This window comes from Rutilus rutilus, assembly GCF_951802725.1.
Source record: "Rutilus rutilus genome assembly, chromosome: 15".
Lineage (NCBI taxonomy): Eukaryota > Metazoa > Chordata > Actinopteri > Cypriniformes > Leuciscidae > Rutilus > Rutilus rutilus.
Genome location: NC_140220.1, coordinates 33202340 through 33220410, shown reverse-complemented (window position 1 = coordinate 33220410; position 18071 = coordinate 33202340). Strand labels below are relative to the sequence as shown.

Below are 18071 nucleotides of genomic sequence, written 5' to 3'. Positions count from 1 at the left end.
ATGTAACTCTTACATTATCCAGGATGTTACAATACTTTTCATGTTAATAATATATGGACACGAAATAGTGGTTCGGCGTTGAAACTGTCGTGTTATCTTACGTGCAAGTTAGTTTAAATCGTTCGCAAAGCAGTCTAGCATGGCAACTTTGAGAACTATCGGCCTAGTAACAAAACGAACACTGCTACAATATAGCATTGTATTATTAATCAATATTCCATGTATTTCCTCTGGACTGGTTAATATATTTAATTGAAATGTAGCATATAGGGCCTATACATTTGGGGTATTTCTATTGTTTTCCTCTCATGCAGTTGTACAGTAACATCCCGGTCAAAAGTTTGGAAACATCATCCTTCAGAAAGCGTTTAAAAATGCTAATTTGATACTCGGTTATTATCAATGTTGGAAACAGTTGTGCTGCTTTTTGGAATCTGTGATACTTTTTTTCAGGTATTCATTGATGAATGATAATAATAATAATAAACAGCATTTATTCAAAATAAAAATGTTCTTTTTTTTTTTTCTTTTTTTTTACTTATCAAAGAATCATGAAAAAATCATTTCAGATTATAAAAAAAAAATATTAAGCAGCACAACTGTTTCCAACATTGATAATAAACCAGCATATTCGAATGATTTCTGAGAGATCACGTGACACTGAAGACTGGAGTAATGGCTGATGAAAAATCAGCTTTGCCATCACAGAAATAAATTATATTTTAAAGTATATTAAAATAGAAAACCATTATTTTAAATTGCAATAATATTTCACAATATAACTGTTTTTTTTTTTTTTTTTTTTTTTTTTTTTTTGTGGGTGTGGGGGGCTTATTTTAATCAAATAAGTCTTTGAGTGTGGGGAAAAAAGATCTTAGTAATGTGTATTTTCTCCTTGTTGTCTCAATGTTTCTATTGAGATCACCTCAAATGGACTATGGTCTTGGTTTCTCAGTCCCTTTTTGGTTTTAATTATATCTTTAATATTTAGTGCTGTGCAAGACATTGGGTAAACTGGACATTTACATACAATTATTCCCTGGGACTTTGTCAGAGCCTTAATGTGCCTTTTGTGAAACACCCAGATGAAAGAGATAAAGGTGTGACACCCATTTCCAGTGAAAATGGCTTTGCCTTTTGATGGCGGTGGTGTTAATTTGGCGTCTGAAGAAGTGTGTGTATTGCTTTATTACTTAATGAGAAAAGATATACTACTCCCAGTTGTTTCTGTTAAATCCAAGGAGATAAACTATTACTCACTGACACACATGAGTGATTAATTGCCTTTACGTTGCACACCTCTCTTCCTCCCTCAGGCTTATTTTATTCTGTGATGTTACTAATAGAGGATGAGTCTTTTTTTCTTTCCTTGGAATATGTCTCATGTATAGCCTACTCCTCTTGTTACAAATAGCCCTGCAGTGGTCTCTCCTCATCTGACTTAAACCACATTGCTCATGCATCTTTACTTCCATGAAGCAGTTGTGCGGGGAAAAGTTGCAGAAGTAGCACCTGAAGGTGTTCTCGGCATTGCTTCACCCAACCCCCCAACAAACAACAAACTCCTCTTTAACTGAATCCTCTATCTTTTGGCTTTATAGCAACTCGCCATGGCCTTCATCCATAGTGGATGTTTGGAGAATTTACACTCTGCTTTACTGTTGTTTGATTCTCGAACAAATGGAGTTCTGTGCATTTGCACTGCTTTTATTTTGCAATGACGACTAGATGATTTATGTTAACCTTTTTATTATACAGGGAGGAGGGGGGCGACAGGCTGCTGAGTGTAAAGCTGATTAAAACTACAGCTGTGTAGAAAATTGGTTCAATGGGACAATGGTAAAATATCCAATGATAAACAACACCATGATTGACCAGTCAGAGTCAAGTATTCCAGAGAGCCTTGTAATAAATATGGGAAATATTTTTTTTTATTTCTGCGTTAAAAAATAGTTCTTGGTTTTAAGATGATCATTAGACAGTCCGGGTTGTTTTACTTTCAACTTTTACAAGCCTTATGAAATGTTGTTTTGATGGGCGCTCGCCACTCGGTCTATAAAAGTACGATTTTATTATAACGTGATGTAGATTTTTTAAGTTGTAAGATAGTAGTTTTTGCTTTCTGAAGTATGTATATTGCTTTATTTTATTTGCGGCTTTAAGATTTACTATCTTATTGCTAATGTTTATAAACTGCATTTGTAGAATTAGCGGCTACCTAGAAACGTAGTAAGGGTTAGAGCCACATTCTGAGGTTTACCATAGTGCATGCCAAGCTCATACATCTCTCCTAATGAGAATACCTCTGTCTGCCTGTCATTGAAGTGATGTCTGTGTACGCAAACACCGTTTATATGTGGTTCCACTCATGTAAATTCACTTCAAAGTCAATTAACAGCTTGCCACCCTCATTTTAGCCGCCTCTCGGATTTGTTTTGTTGTGGTTGTGAATGTTTTAGAGAGAAAATGATCTGTGAAATACAGTTAATTGTTTGCCTCATGGCATATTTCTAAAATACTGTAGGAGCAACTTTGTTGAAGCTTGAGTTACGGTATTTGCATTAAATGCAATAGTTTTTGCACTTCAACATGCAGTAAACACTGAGCATTTGAGAAGCGTATTACTTAATTCGAACTGTAAAGAATACCAAACACACAATATGCATGTGGCAGCAGTATTCACAATTGATATATTTGCTTCACCAGTGGACATTAGACAATGAGTGTGAGAGTGGCTGCTCATATCCACAGTACTTGAGCACCTTGACAGTAACTGATCTAAATTTTGGATCAGCCATCGCTCCCCACCTCTGATTCCAGTTAATGTAACAAATTCTCCACCCAATCTCCCTTCTTCCTTCATTATGCTTCCGTCAGCCCTCTTTCCTTTGCCTCTGTGGATATCCTGAGGAAGCCGCCCTAATGAGGGTGCGCCAGGACCCCCTGACCAACTTCTGTCTCACATCCTCTCTAACTCAAATGCGGCCCATGTCCACTTCTCCCCTCCAGGGCGGCGCCACACATCTCATCAATCAACTTCCCATTCCCCCATTGCTTTGAAGAGTGTGAGTCATTTCCATTTGTTTGGTAATCTTACTTCATAGTATAAGGCCATTAAAGTTCAAAGTATACTTCGTTTTTTTACCTGTTCACTAGCAAATGCATACCCTCTCAAAGTATACTTAATTTGATAGCGTATGCGAGCGCAGGCGGTCGACACATGCGCTTTAGAAAGTTTCATCTTTGTCCAGTCTGCGCTGTTTTTCTCCAGAAGTTATGACCGATAAAAATGTCTTTGTATTCTTTTAAACTAAAGTTGAGGCTCTCTCATAACCCTCTTGTCAAAGCGGGTGTCTGTTGTTGTCTCCAGTATTTTGTTGTTGCTGTTGTTCGTCTCTTGAGTTTTGTTTTCTACTGTAGAACAACGGGCTGGGCCAGTGTTGCCACCTTGTGGAACAACTAATTAGAGTAAAACAAATTCAATACGCATGTGTGATAGGGGTGGGAACTACAGGGCACCTCACGATACGATACATACACGATACATAATATCACGATACAGCAATTCTGCGATAATCGATATATTGCTAGACAGTCCTATAATGATACATCACGATATCTGTCTAACTATGAAAACAAATTGCCCGTCAAAAGGTTAAGTGCAGGTTTTCCAGACTTTGGACTTAAACGTGGCTGGGGCATCTATTATTTTACTCGCACTGCTGTCCGCCATCCTGTTAAAAACCTATTTTCTTATGGCCACATTTCCCTTATTCATGTGTTGAGCGCCACCTTGAGGAGCCATGAAGTAGCAACGTTGGGAGCAAGGAAATCTATTTAAAGCGCCTTATTTTATTAATTAAAATATCAATATTTGCCCCTAGCATATCAATTCTCGCATCGTACGGAGAAGGACAACAATTAATTGCCCTATCTATATTTTGTCCCACCCCTAATGTGCGTACCTGCGTGGTTAAAAAAATCAGGCGGTATTCTGTATACAGTAATTGTCATGACATGTTTAGGGATTGTGGGCATTAACATTTATGATGAGAATTCGTTCTAGGAAAACAAAAGCAGACTTGTGATGGTCTATTTCTGAAAGCTGATGCATTAAACCTGTTTTGTGGTTTGCTGTGTTACTCATTCTCGGATCAGCAGCTATGAAAACAGACATATTATGCAATCTACATTTGGACAGAATCGCAACCGAATAAACTTCTTCCCCAAAAGAAAACCTCAGTTCAGCCTTAACTTTCTAAGGTATTTACTTTAGTTGTTTTAATGCATTTTGAATTATATTTGTGACAACCTGCAGATTCCTAATTTAGCTGATGCATTTATCCAAAGTGACTTTTTGAAAACTTGACAAGCTTTTTAGACAGATTAGATATAGATTTTTTTTTTTCCTTAAGAAAAATCATTCTGAATAATCGGCTATCGGTATCGGCTGAGAAATTTAGTATTGGTGCTGCATCTCGATCTATAATAATTTATAATAAAAAGGTATTTTTAACATAGTTTAGAAAGGCATTGTTTATGTGATGTGGTGACACTGGATGCCCTATTTCAGGGTTTCCCAAACATTTGTGAGGGAACTGCAGGGGATTTAATTAATTAAATCATATAATTTGCATGCCCTGTGACCATGTTCATTTAAACATAGTGGGTACTTTAAGAAAATATTTTACATCAAAGAGGAAATCTAGATTCTATTTAAAATGAAACTGCTGCTGTGTTGTTGTTTAATCCTCAAGGAGTGCATGCTTCTCATGAATTCCTGGAATTAGTCACATATTTGTCACAGTGCAGAAGCATTGGATTCAGGGATTTGTCCAAACGTCTAATGGCTTTCTACTCTTTGCACTGCATTCAGAATGAAATGTGTTTCCTTTGATTTGAGCGCTGTGAAAAGAACAGAACTCTTATCAGATCTGCTCACTCATTTCACACTGGATTCTCTGTATGTTTTGTTTTAGGTCAGTAAAGAATGAAAGATTTTTCCTAAGAAAAAGCTTCCTCTCTCAGTAAGAGAGTTAACAGGGGGAAAAGCCTGATTGTGCATGTTGGAGTAGGTTACTTTTTTTTGCTTTTCTTTTTTTCTCATTTGTGTAGAACGGTAATCAAATATGTCTTTACCCTCTGAGGACCTTTGTGTCCCATAAAGCTGTTTCTGAGCAGGTGGGCTGAGCAAATTAAAGAGATGATTGTGTAGGTTAATTGATTAGCACGAGTCCATTGCTGTCAGAGGAAAATGCATCATCATCTTTCTTTTTTGTTTCTCTTTCTCTCTGTATTTTCCTCAATCACTCTTTTTTTCTTTTCTTCTTTTCTTCAACACATACACAGCATAGCTGTCTCACGGCACAATGGCCACATCAAATCTTTGTGGCTTTGCTCAGTGGCTGCTGCTTCATCTGAGGGAAGTGTGAATATGTGGTTGGCTTCTTTGAACAGACAGTTTCGCATATTTGATGCATTTTATTGTAAAAAGGTCATGTTCTTTTGCTTAATGTGGGATATGTCTCGCTTCCAGTCGCTGCGACCTGTTCCTCCTCCTTTCTGTCCCTGTCCTGGAAATGAACAGTCTTGAGAAAGAATGTTGTTGCTAGTCATTACACAACGTGTTGAGTTTGGTCCATGTTGTGTGGGTGGCTCAGGACCTCGACTAGTGTTGACGTTAGCAGATTCTGGATAACTGAACTGTAATTGGATGATGTATATACTTTTGAGAAGTCAATAGTGATTAAAAAAATACTCAAAGCGCTATAGAACTGAAGTGTCTCCTGTTGTGTGCTACAGTGATGGATATCTTAGAGTCAACCCAAAAGAGCAAACATTTTAGTAATGATAATAATAATATCAGCCAATGAATGTAGTTCTAGCTGGACTTCATAAACATAAGAGCTGGCGAGCTACACCTGCTAAGAGCCAAAGTCTGAGGAGCTTTAGAACTTGGGCTGTAAATTTGCAGCTTACCATTTTTAATTTTTTTCATTTAAAAAATAAATGTAATTTTTAGTTAGTTTGTGTTTGGAAATTGTTCACCATAGAGCTCCAGTTACAGTCGAAGGTAGGGCTGGGTAAAAAATATCGATTTCTCGATTTTAATCGATTCTCATTTTTACGAAACGATATCGATTCTTAAATCCCAAGAATCGATTAGTCTTTCTGTTTTCAGTTGATGAATGAATGGAACATTGTAGCGCGCATCCCATCCAATAAATCACAATAATATTTATGCTTTGTTATTATTGATATGAAACAAATTCTCAGATTTCAAATTGCATCCATTTTCTTTCGAAATTCAAAAACATAATTACCGTTTTGGCGCGGTGGCGTGAGATCGCTCTGGCGCAGCTCAAGAGAAGCACATCATGCACATGATCTTCTCTTCCGCGTTAATAATACCAGTTACAGCGCGAAATAAACATGAATGTGAAAGTGTGTTAAAAGGTAGAGTACAACTTATCGAAGTCCGTATCATGTGACATGGAATCGCTCAATCAGTGTTTCAACCGTGGAAAGACGTTAGTAAACAATGTCATGTAACGTCACATTTACCTCAGAAAAAACATATCCAGTGACCATAAACTCGTTAGTCGGCTAGAAAAATTAACTCTAGAGAGGAGCATTTTGTTAAAGGGATAGTTCACTTTGAAATTAATTTTTGATATGTTTTAGCTTACCTCAAGGGCATCCAAGATGTAGGTGTCTTTTTTTCCGCAGTAGTTTCAATTTTGATATTTTTAGGTCAAACCGTTCTTGTCTGTCAGTCATATAATGCAGGTCTATGGTCACTGGCTCAAAACACAAGCACAGAGTCCAAATTAAAACAATTCCCCATCGTCCAAATTAAACAATTCCCCATCGTAAGTACACATTGATGGCCTAAGACACGAAACGAGCGGTTTGTGTGAGAAAACGAACAGTATTTATATCGTTGTTATCTCTTGAACACAGCACACGTCCAAATGGTCTGACGGCGCGGGCGAGTATAGATGTATACATAGATGTCGCCTTGGCTACGGTTTCGTTCCAATGAACTGCAGTAGCGAAGGCGACATCTAGTGTATACATCTATTCCCGCCTGCTGGCGGGTATAGATGTATACACTAGATGTCGCTTGGCTACGGTTTCGTTCCAATGAACTGCAGTAGCCAAGGCGACATCTATTTATATATCTATACCCGCCCGCGCCGTCAGATCATTTGGACGTGTGCTGTGTTCAAGAGATAACAACGATATAAATACTGTTCGTTTTCTCACACAAACCGCTCGTTTCGTGTCTTAGGCCATCAATGTGTACTTATGATGGGGAATTGTTTAATTTGGACGATGGGGAATTGTTTTAATTTGGACTCTGTGCTTGTGTTTTGAGCCAGTGACCATAGACCTGCATTATATGACTGACAGACAAGAACGGTTTGACCTAAAAATATCAAAATTGAAACTACTGCGGAAAAAAAGACACCTACATCTTGGATGCCCTTGAGGTAAGCTAAAACATACCAAAATTTTATTTCAAAGTGAACTATCCCTTTAAATATATGCACCATATTACATATTCATTATAATTTTTACTGTTCTTCATTATTTAATGCATGTGTGAATAAATCTGGAAAGTTTTTTATGACAGCCACCATTTAAATTTTTATATAATTTCATATAACTTTATTTTTATAAAAATAAATAAGTGTATTTTAAGTGTTTGTATACAAATCAGTTAATTTTTACCTTCAATATTATAGTAGGCTAATGAAGCCTATAGGCTACAACTGACTCCCATAGTTAACAATAATAGTTTAGAAATTTGTTTTCCTTGAGAAAATTTGCAATGTATTGTACCTGATATCCAAAATAATCAATATTGAATTGAATCATAATCGAAATTGAATCGAATTGTGAAATTTGTGTCAATACCCAGCCCTAGTCAAAGGGATAGCTTTGGGGGCTTTAAATGTTTGGCTTTTCGGGCCGGACAGCAGTGTTTGGGTGGTGCTGTTTGGGTGCTCGAACAGTGATTCATGTCAGCTAAATAAGACTCATTCCCTCTCTTCTTTTTTCGAGTTCTCAGCTCATGTGAAGCTACGTTCATGTGAGGCAAACATTTTCTGTCATCTACATCCTCTTACAGATACAGACAGATGACGCATGAGCTTTGAATTAGTCCTTCAGTTAAATGCCCAGCTGGAAGCAGCAGACCCACACTCACTCACTTTAAGACTAAAGTATTGCAGCATTACCTCACTGGAGGCCTGGAATGTGTGGAATGATAAGAATATGGAAGGCATGTGCTGTACAGATGGAACTGAACTAATTCAGATCAAGGGCCACTGCTTCTCTCAGTGCTGATAGGCTCAGTTCCAGTCTGAAGATAGATGGCCTGGTCCTCATATAAACTCAGCAAAAACTAAACATCCTCTCACTTTCAGCAAATTTCTCAGCAAATTTCTTAACGTGTAAATATTTGTATGAACATAAAGATTCAACAACTGTCAGCATCTGGTGTGACCACCAGCTGCTTTAAGTAGTACAGTGCATCTCATGCTCATGGACTGCACAAGATTGGCCAGTTCTTGTTGTGAGATGTTGCCCCACTCTTCCACCGAGGCTCTTGCAAATTCTCAAACACATCTGGGGGGAATATGTTTAAATGTGGTTTGGCACTGCAAGGACTATCAGCTGTCCTTCCTGTCTCCCTGTAGCACTGTCTTAGACAGGGCTCCAGACTGCGACCAAATGGTAGCATTTTGCAACCTTTTTTCTTGTCAGTGTGACTAAATTTTGTTAGAGGTCGCACTGGTGGGATCACCACGTTGCCCAACTAAGAGCTGCCATTTCTGCTGCATATGAAAAACATCAAACGAAACAAAACTGTGCTTCTCGTTTAAGCTGCGCTGCACAGACAGTTTATGAGCTCGGACCAGTATTTGACAGCGCAGACCATAGATATCAGATCAAACAGTGCTGGTGTGGAAACCAGGAGAAACATTGAGACATGAACAAAGTTATAGACGGGTTTTCAGACCACAAGTATGGATTTAATGTAGTAACGCTAACTGTAACCATGGTATTGTGGCAAAAATAGTCGAATGTTATTACATTTATTCATTATAGGGGTTCGTACAACCTTTTGAGAGTGAAATCCAAGCACTTTCCAGTGCTTCACACTTTTTCCAGCTCTTCAAATCTCAAAATATTATCCGATAGTTTTATTTAATGTGAAAAAAAAAAAAAAAAAATCCCTATAAAAATAAGGATTTTACATGTTACTGTTGTTAAAAGTTAATTTGATCTGTATCTCAATTCAAGCTCAGTGCTTTACGGTCAAATGTGCCTTTCCAAGAGATAAACATTTCATATTATTAGTTACTGCACTTTTTAATGCAAAACAGTAGAACTTAGTCGCACCTTTGCTACTGCTCTCAAATGTTTGGCTGGAGCACTTTTAGGCTTCTTGCATTTCGGACATTGCAGTTTATTGCTCTGATCCCTCATGCCTACATGCAGCAGGACTATGGCATGTTCACGCAGATAATCAGGGACCCTGGGTATCTTTCTCCTGGTGTTTTTCACAGTCAGTCGAAAGGTCTCTTGAGTGTCTCTTGAAGTTTTAGAGCTGTGACCTTAATTGCCAACCACTTGTAATCTGTTAAATGAAAAAAATGAAAACGCACAGGAGTAAACCTCATTGGTTCTCATACATCAAGCGAACATGCTTGAGCTTCCGTTTACCATATCTGATGTGTGCGGTGTTGAATGTTTATATGCAAATAAAAGCCTAAATTAAAGCTGTCCATCTCATAAAGCATATTTCTTCAGAAAAATGTGGACTTGACCACTCAATCATTTCATATGGATTTATTTGAGATCTCTTCATAAACTTTTTTTGAAACGTCAAAGTGGTAGTTGTGTGGACCGTCAATAGAGGGTCAGAAATCTCCCAGAATTCATTAAAATATCTTCATTTGTGTTTCAAAGATGAACGAAAGGCTTATGAGTTTGGAGCAACAACCCAAGGACTGTTCCACAGCTGCATGCACAATAATTGTTTGTGGTTCAGTGTTTTTCAAGCATGAAAAACATTGTTTAAACCCTTTTCAATAAAAATATGTAAAGCTTATTAGGATCTTACAAAATTATATTTAAATTACAGTATTATATATATCATGCATGCATGCATACATACATACAGGTATATATGTGTGAGAGAGTGTGTTTATATATATTTTTTATATATTTAAAGCTATAGATACATTTTCTTTCCTTAGTTGTTGTTACACAATGACAGGTTTGGTTAGTTAAAATGTTTATTTATTTTTATAGTTCTGTAAATGAAGAAAAAATGTCTGCCTCTGTGCATCTTTTTTCTCTTTAATTCATGCTTGTTTTTGCCTTCTATATAATAAAATTATATAAAGCTATGAGTCCATTTTAAGATTGAAATATGTTCTTGGATGAAAGTTTTGGCCCTTCCACCCATCACTCAGAGCTCCGCACAGCCTCTGACCTGTCATTACAGCAAGCTGTTAGACTCACCACCCCAACCAACAGTGCGTACTTGAGAAAATCTGTCTAATGGCAACAGCAAAAAGCCTGTGGCCTAGTTGCTCTTGTAAAGTTTTTATTTAGTCTTAGTATCTCTCTTTATCAAATGGCTTAGAGTAAGGAGAATGTGTCTGTGTTGGTTAAAACAATCTGACAGAAATTGTTTTTTTGCACATCCAACAACATAAATCTCACATATTCACATCATGTTTTGTCTAAAAGCTGGAGGGACTCTGAAGGCCAGCATATTGGAATGCAAAAGCTGGAATTTCTCACCGAGAGCAGCGTTCCGTTGGGAGTCTCAGTATTCTGAGATCATCTGTTTGGAGTTCTGTTGGAACGGATTGGTTAAGAGACATTTTATAAAGAGCAAAAAAAAAAACTATTTTACGTCTAATTCTGTTATATTATTCATAAAACGTGAAACTCCCAACTTATTTTCAGCACTATTCTGATAGATTTTAACACAGCCCTAATTGCATCAGTCCATGTCTGTAAATTCAAATTTTACCAATCAGTATGTGTGTGAGACCCTGGTTTTCCTAGCTCTGGCCTATACACACAATGACAGGATGTATGTGTTTGTCAGCATGGTCCTGAGCAGGAAGAAGTCCTTTGTGCTTGACTTTGCATTCATCAGGACTTTAAAGGGCATCTAGTACAGCAGCAGGAGAGATCCAGCCTAGCCCAGAACTGAAATACAACAAACACCGTCTTAAATGTAACAAACTCTTCCATTTATGAAAAGAAACCATGCCACCTGCAGCTGCTGGGGTATTGATAGTTTTCTAAAGAAGCTAATCTCTGGGTTTGAGTGAAGGACCTTCCTGTTTTATGTGCTTTTTTGCAGCAGTCTGAGGTAATTCGCTGTTACGTGTGTGTCACGAGCTCGTAGAAAAATAGAATGCACCCACATGCTGAAGTCAGAGCCAGACTGCACCACAAATGAATCTCCACACTCACAACAAGACAGCTACAAATGTCAGAGAAGGTTGTAAGGGCTGGTCAGTAAGAGAGGGCTTGTGCGCAATTTTTTTTTCTTAAATCTTAAAACCCTCTACGGACACACTGAAGCTTGAGTCGCCCTTGGCTGGTATTTTTTTATTTTATTTTACTCACCAGACTTCTTACATGGAATGCAAGAACAATGCAAATGAAAAAAATTCTACATAAATATAGAAGATAAATATAAAATATAAATTTCAAACACTATTAAAATCAAGTAAACGCTCTGCAATCAAATTAGAACAAATAATCAAACTACAAGCAAAAGCACAAATAAACACAATAGAACAAAGATGCTAATTAAATAAGCAGTGCTTTCCAGGCTTTAAAGATTAGGTAGATTAGGTGCAGAAATTGAATAAAGTACCCTAATCAAATGTAAAATAACACTGCATAGTCTTCACTGTGTAAATTAAATAGAGATGAATCCTTGTTGAAGTTACAAAAGTTATTCAGTCAAGTATTGCAGCGAATCTGTTGTTTGATTACTGATACTGCAGTGTACATGTTTTCTAGGATACTCGCAAAGATGGACATTTTGACAATTTTGTGTGGAATTGTCTGTGCAAGTGCAAGACCTGAAAGAGATTAGTATAAATGTGCTTTGGATGTTCGGTTTTCACACGTAAAAATTCTAACATAATTTACTCACCCCAATGCCATCCAAGATGTTCATGTCTTTCTTTCTTCAGTGGAAAATAAATTAAGTTTTTTGAGGAAAACATTTCAGGATTTTTCTCCACACAATGGACTTCAATGGCAATCAGAATGTTGAAGTTCAAATCAATGCAGTTTCAAAGGGCTCTGCACGATCCCAGCTGAGGAATGGGGCCTTATTTAGCGAAACGATCTGTCATTTTCTAAAAAAAATGACAATTTATATACTTTTTAACCACAATTGTTCGTCTTGTGCTGGTCTGCAATGCCACGCATTGCGTCATCACGTTGGAAAGGTCACGAGTCACGTCATCTTTCTAAGTTATTTGTCTGTGTACTCCGGTTCAAAAAGGTAGGGAAGAGCGAAAAGTTCCATCTCATTTTCTCTTCCAACTTCAAAATCGTCCAACATCTTTGTTTTAATTTATTATTATTATTATTATTTTCTTCTTTTTTTTTCGTGACCTTTCCAACGTGATGACGTAATACGTGGTGCATCGCAGACCAGCACAAGACGAACAATTGTGGTTAAAAAGTATATAAATATTAATTTATAATTAATGACCGATCGTTTAGCTAGACAAGACCCTTATTTCTCGACTGGGATCGTGCAGAGCCTTTTGAAGCACTTCAGAGCCCTTTGAAACGGCATTGATTTGAACTTCAACATTCTGGTTGCCATTGAAGTCCATTGTGTGGAGAAAAATCCTGAAATGTTTTCCTCAAAATACTTAATTTGTTTTCCACTGAAGAAAGAAAGACATGAACATCTTGGATGGCATTGGGATGAGTAAATTATCAGGAAATGTTCATTTTGAGGTGAACAAATCCTTTAAAAACGCATGCAAATGATAAACTTTCATGACAATGCAGCACTGGTCCGATCAGGGCAGCTAAAGTTCAGTCAGCGGGCTTCTCTTTCTCTCTTTCTGAGAGAAAATGTACAGGGTGCATAAAGCTCAGCAGGCAATGAACTTACATGTGCGGCTTTGCGTTATAGTTATTTTTTGTCTCTAACTCAATTACAGGCGACTATAATTGTACAATTTACTTGCCATTGGCTAATTAAATAAAGGTTTTAGTCGCCTCTTGTGAAATTTGGTCGCATATTATGCGAGTGATTTTGTCTCATTGTAGAGGGTTGTCTTATATTTTCTTTACAAAAATAAAAACAAAACTTTGTTGTAAAAAAACAAATGTTATTTTATTTAATGTTACATTAAATAATTGGTGTATAAAAATAAATACAGATTATAAATTAACTTCTTTTTTTTTTTTTTTTGTGAAAATGATTGCATACAATGTGTACCATTACTGAATGCTTTATGAGATTGGGCTGTCCTTGGCCCATATACTTGGCACATGAAACCCATCACAACAAACTGACAACTTCACTGTAAAATCCAATGGTCTCGGCCAGGAGTATTGTATGTGGAGTGAAAATAATGGAATGTGAGGGCTAGATGTTTAGTTCAGCTTGTGTGTGACCGTTTGCGACTTGTCGCAGCAGATGTGTGCAATGTGTTCTGAGTGTGTTAAGTCCTTGATGGCTGGCGCCGTTTTTGCGATCGTGATTAAAATCACGTTCCAGTGACAGGTTTTTAATGAAGCTCTCCTACAGCTCCACTCGTGTTTGTTTGTGTTTCTGAGGCTGTGAGGGAAGGGAGGCTTAATAATGAGAGATGGAATTTATTTCAAAGCATGTGATTTAAAATTGTCTTTTTAAATGTTTTTTTTTTTTTTTATGAAAAGCCATCAAAGTTTGTCTCACTCATATCTCTGTTTGTGCAGGATGGCTCTCTGGGTAATATAGATGACCTGGCACAGGAGTACTCGGAGTACTACAACACATACTTCAGCGACGTCAGCGATCGGATGGAGGAACTACGCAAGCGGCAAGTCTCTCAAGAGCTAGACATGGTATGTTCAGCCTAAAAGGTTTCCTGCACATTTCAGTCTTAATTGTACACCCGCATCTCTACAGCTGTGGATGTGTTTGGTTTTTAGAAGGACCAACAATTCCATTAAATCTCTGTGTCACTAAATAATTCGTAAGAATTGTTTACATGCTTTCACCATGGATTTAATTCATCTTGGCGTGTTTACTCACTCAGCATTTGAAGCCAGATGAGTTAATCTGGCAGTCATCAGCACAGTTAAACACGTTTTCGGGGCAAATGGAGTTTGCGAGTATTAAAGTTGTGCCCTCAGTACTTTTTATTTCCTCATTTAAAAAGGTTTTACCCTTAAAGAAATGAATAATACTTTTGATAAATGTTTGAAATAATGTAATCTCACATGAGACGAAAACTCCAGTCCTATCAGTAGCCCTTGTTGACATTGAGCGGTAACCTCATGTGGGCCGCCATTGGAGTCACATGATCAACTGACTACCATATTGACCAGAGCAACATTAACAAAACTAAAATGTGTGCCTTTGACAATTGTAATGTACTGAAACATTTTCTGCAGAAGTTATGTTTATGCTTTCCAAGTGGCATTTAATTTTAATTCTTAAAGTTCAAATGATCTGGCCCATTCTTTTTAATATATATATATATTATACACTTGAGTCTGGCCTTAATAAATAAGAATTTTAAATGCTAAAGGTATTACCTCTGCATGGCATGCATGTTATTGCATCAACAGTTGTTTTAGTCATAAACTAGAACAGTAGTTTCCGTTCCATTTATTTTCCAGGGACAATGAACCACAAGCACAGCTAATAGCAAAATTCTGTTATTTCTTTCATCACTTGGTGCTGCAGAATGGCTATTGTAAACCTATGAGCTAATAGAAGGAAACGCTTGTCTTAAACCATTACAAAATGAAGACAAATGTGTTCACCCCCTGCCCTCTCTCCATACGTGTTTGGATTGTCTGCGGTTCTGTCAGTGCCCTGCATTTCTCGCCTGCATCTCAAAGCGTCTCTGTTCTCAGGGATGTAGGGTAGTGGGCCACCCAGGGTTGCTAAGAAACCAGCGGACTCATTATGACATGCAGCTGGGGTTGGCACTGTCCAATGAGGGGATTTTGAGAAAAATAAAGAAAACAACTGAAAGTCATGCTCAGCTGTGGTACTGGCCTCAGACAGGAACCAGTCATTCTCAAGGTTTAGAGAACATTAGGTACGCTATTGTGTTGAATTATTTTGATGGATTCTCTCTCTCAGTTCTGAAATGAATGATACAGAGTTCCACTGCGCACTGTGTCCAGAATCACCTGTTACTTTCCCTTACATTCCCTTACTGCAAAACATCTCAAAACAACATATTCTTAAAGCTACACTGTGTAATTGTTTTAAGTTGATTCTTAGCAAAAAACATTTTGTTCTTTCAAAATGATACGTTCTCATTAATGTGTAATTACTTCTACCAACTAATCAAGTATTCTCGTAAGCGTAGAATCTGCCATTTAGAATACATACGAGCGAGTCGCTCGAATGGCGGCAGCCATGTTGCGCCTCCATCTTCAGAATCAGAATCAGAATCAGAAAGAGCTTTATTGCCAAGTGTGCTTGCACCCACAAGGAATTTTTCTTGGTACTGAAGCTTCCAGTGCACATATACAAATACAAATACAACAAGAACATAGTAATACAAATTCTAAGAATGAAAATATATAAAAAATAAATAAAAATAGTATAAAAGTAAAAAAGTAGGGTCACAGTTGGGTTTAGTCTGAATAAACATTTACAGATTATGAACATATTTACAGTATTTTGAGTAGTATGAATAATATAAATATCACCTGAATTAGAGAATATTACACTAGACAGTGGGAGTCTAGCGCATGTTACAGATTATAAACATATTTACAGTATTTTGAGTAGTATGAATAATATAGATATAAATATCACCTGAGTTTATTGCACTAGACAGTGGGAGTATTGCACTTACAGGCATATGCTTTGGGGGGCATGTTAAGTGTTCAGAAGGGAAATGGCCTGTGGAAAGAAACTGTTCCTGTGCCTGGAAGTTCTTGTGGCCAGTGATCTGTGTCGCCGTCCTGACGGTAACAGTTCAAACAGGGGGTGTCCAGGGTGAGTGGAGTCTGTGATGATTTTACCTGCTCTCTTCCTCACTCTGGAAGAGTACAGGTCCTGGAGGGTTGGCAGGGGGGCACCAATAATCCTCTCTGCAGTCCGGACTGTCCGTTGTAGTCTCCTGATGTCCGATTTGGTAGCTGAACCAAACCAGCTACCAAAATATCTTGAAAATACATTAGCCAAAGAATGGAAATTCAAGCTTCGCCTTTCGCGTTTTTACACTCAGTGGCACCGTGACGAATGCGAGGGGGAGATTACTCGCGACTGCCGGCAGATTTGATTTGAAATTTGAATTAAAACGCCCTCGGAATGGGAGGGGCTAGAAAGTAATATTCAGTTGGTAGTCATAAACAATTTCACCTCTAGATGGGAGAAAATCCTACACAGGGTAGCTTTAATTAAAATAATATTTTTGAAATCGCGATGAACACGTTGCGTACCCTGATGAACGCTATAAAAAACCGCAGCATATGCAGAGATGGAGTTTGTTAGCCGAGCTGCTGAGACGCTCCACGCATTTAAATGATAACAGCGCAACACTGCATGTTATTGGAAACCCAAACAAACCGCACATGCAGAGACTGAGGTCGCATGGAACAGCATGTACTCTGAACAGGGCAGCTCTGAGAAACACGTAACCTGCTCCCTGAAACCCGCAGCGCATATATATATTTATTAAACTGAATCACAGCCTTTGTGATTTCACAATAGCACTATGCTATATTATGATTTTTTAAGTGGTTTTAATATATCGCACACCCTTTGAAAGCGGTTCACGAATTTCTTCTCTGTGCAATGTGCCACTTCCGGTGTTTTGCCGTTTAATCAACTCAAATTGCAATCAAGGATTTTTCAAAATCGAGGAATCGTGACAGCATTTTTTTCCCCTTCTCATTGTTATATGGAAAAAGCGAAGTAAAAGTCCAAATATGTATACTTTTGTGTTCCACTGAAAAAATATCTACAAATGAGTTTGAAATTATTTTTGAACAATGATAGAATTATCATTTTTAGGTGAACTCTACCTTTTGATGGTTTAATCTATCTATCTTGTCTAATCCAGTATCCAGCTCCACACCCTGCCCTGTGTAAACCTTACTAAAGCTAAAGCTGGTTAATACATGGCTGAGCACAGAACAAAACCTGGCTGTACTGTCCCACCTAAATCAGCATTGTGGGGTTCGGCTGTGTTTGTTTAGTAATCATGATTCATTCCTCTTCAGTGCTGGTGTTCTTTTAGTGTGGGGTTTATGAATATGATTGTTCTATTATTAAATTGCTGCTTTTTAAGTTTATATTTACATTAATATCTCTAACCCCTTTAATTAGCTCAAACTTAAGATAGCCGCCAACAAAGGCTCAAGATAAAGTTCATGCGGTGGGAATCTGATCTCACCATGAATTGAGTTCAAAAATAGGTCTCCACATTCTGACTTTGAATGATATATCAAAGGACCTTGCGATAAATCCCGAGCAGAGGGCGTTGTCTGTCAAAGGAGGCTTTAATCCGAGGCTAATGAGGCCGAAGGAAGTGTCAAGTGGGCCAAGTAGGTCATTGCTTTATGTATTTAGTGTTGTTGGTCTTGTGCCATTCTCGACAGTATCGTGGAAAGGAAATGGGGACATTGGAGGAGTAGCTGCTGTTTAGTGGGAGATTCAGTTAATGGGAAGAGGGATGATATGAATAATCGTGGGAATTTTCTGGGAGGTGTTTTGCATTCCATGTGCGAGGAAAACATGTTTTTTTCGGGCTCAACACAAGTTGAACTGTTTTGTTTAGTAATGCAGATGATTTTGGAAACGCTGTCAT

At 37.7% G+C, this 18071-nt stretch overlaps 1 protein-coding gene across 11 annotated transcripts in view; it reads left to right on the top strand.

Annotated features, from left to right (window-relative positions):
* sash1a (SAM and SH3 domain containing 1a) overlaps nt 1–18071 on the top strand; it is a 234059-nt gene that overhangs the window by 183339 nt on the left and 32649 nt on the right. For all 11 annotated transcript variants that reach the window (XM_084431974.1, XM_084431975.1, XM_084431973.1 and 8 more), the window contains one exon: nt 14005–14133. In XM_084431974.1, the coding sequence (XP_084288100.1) occupies nt 14005–14133 (129 nt within the window). The remainder of the gene's footprint in view (nt 1–14004; nt 14134–18071) is intronic.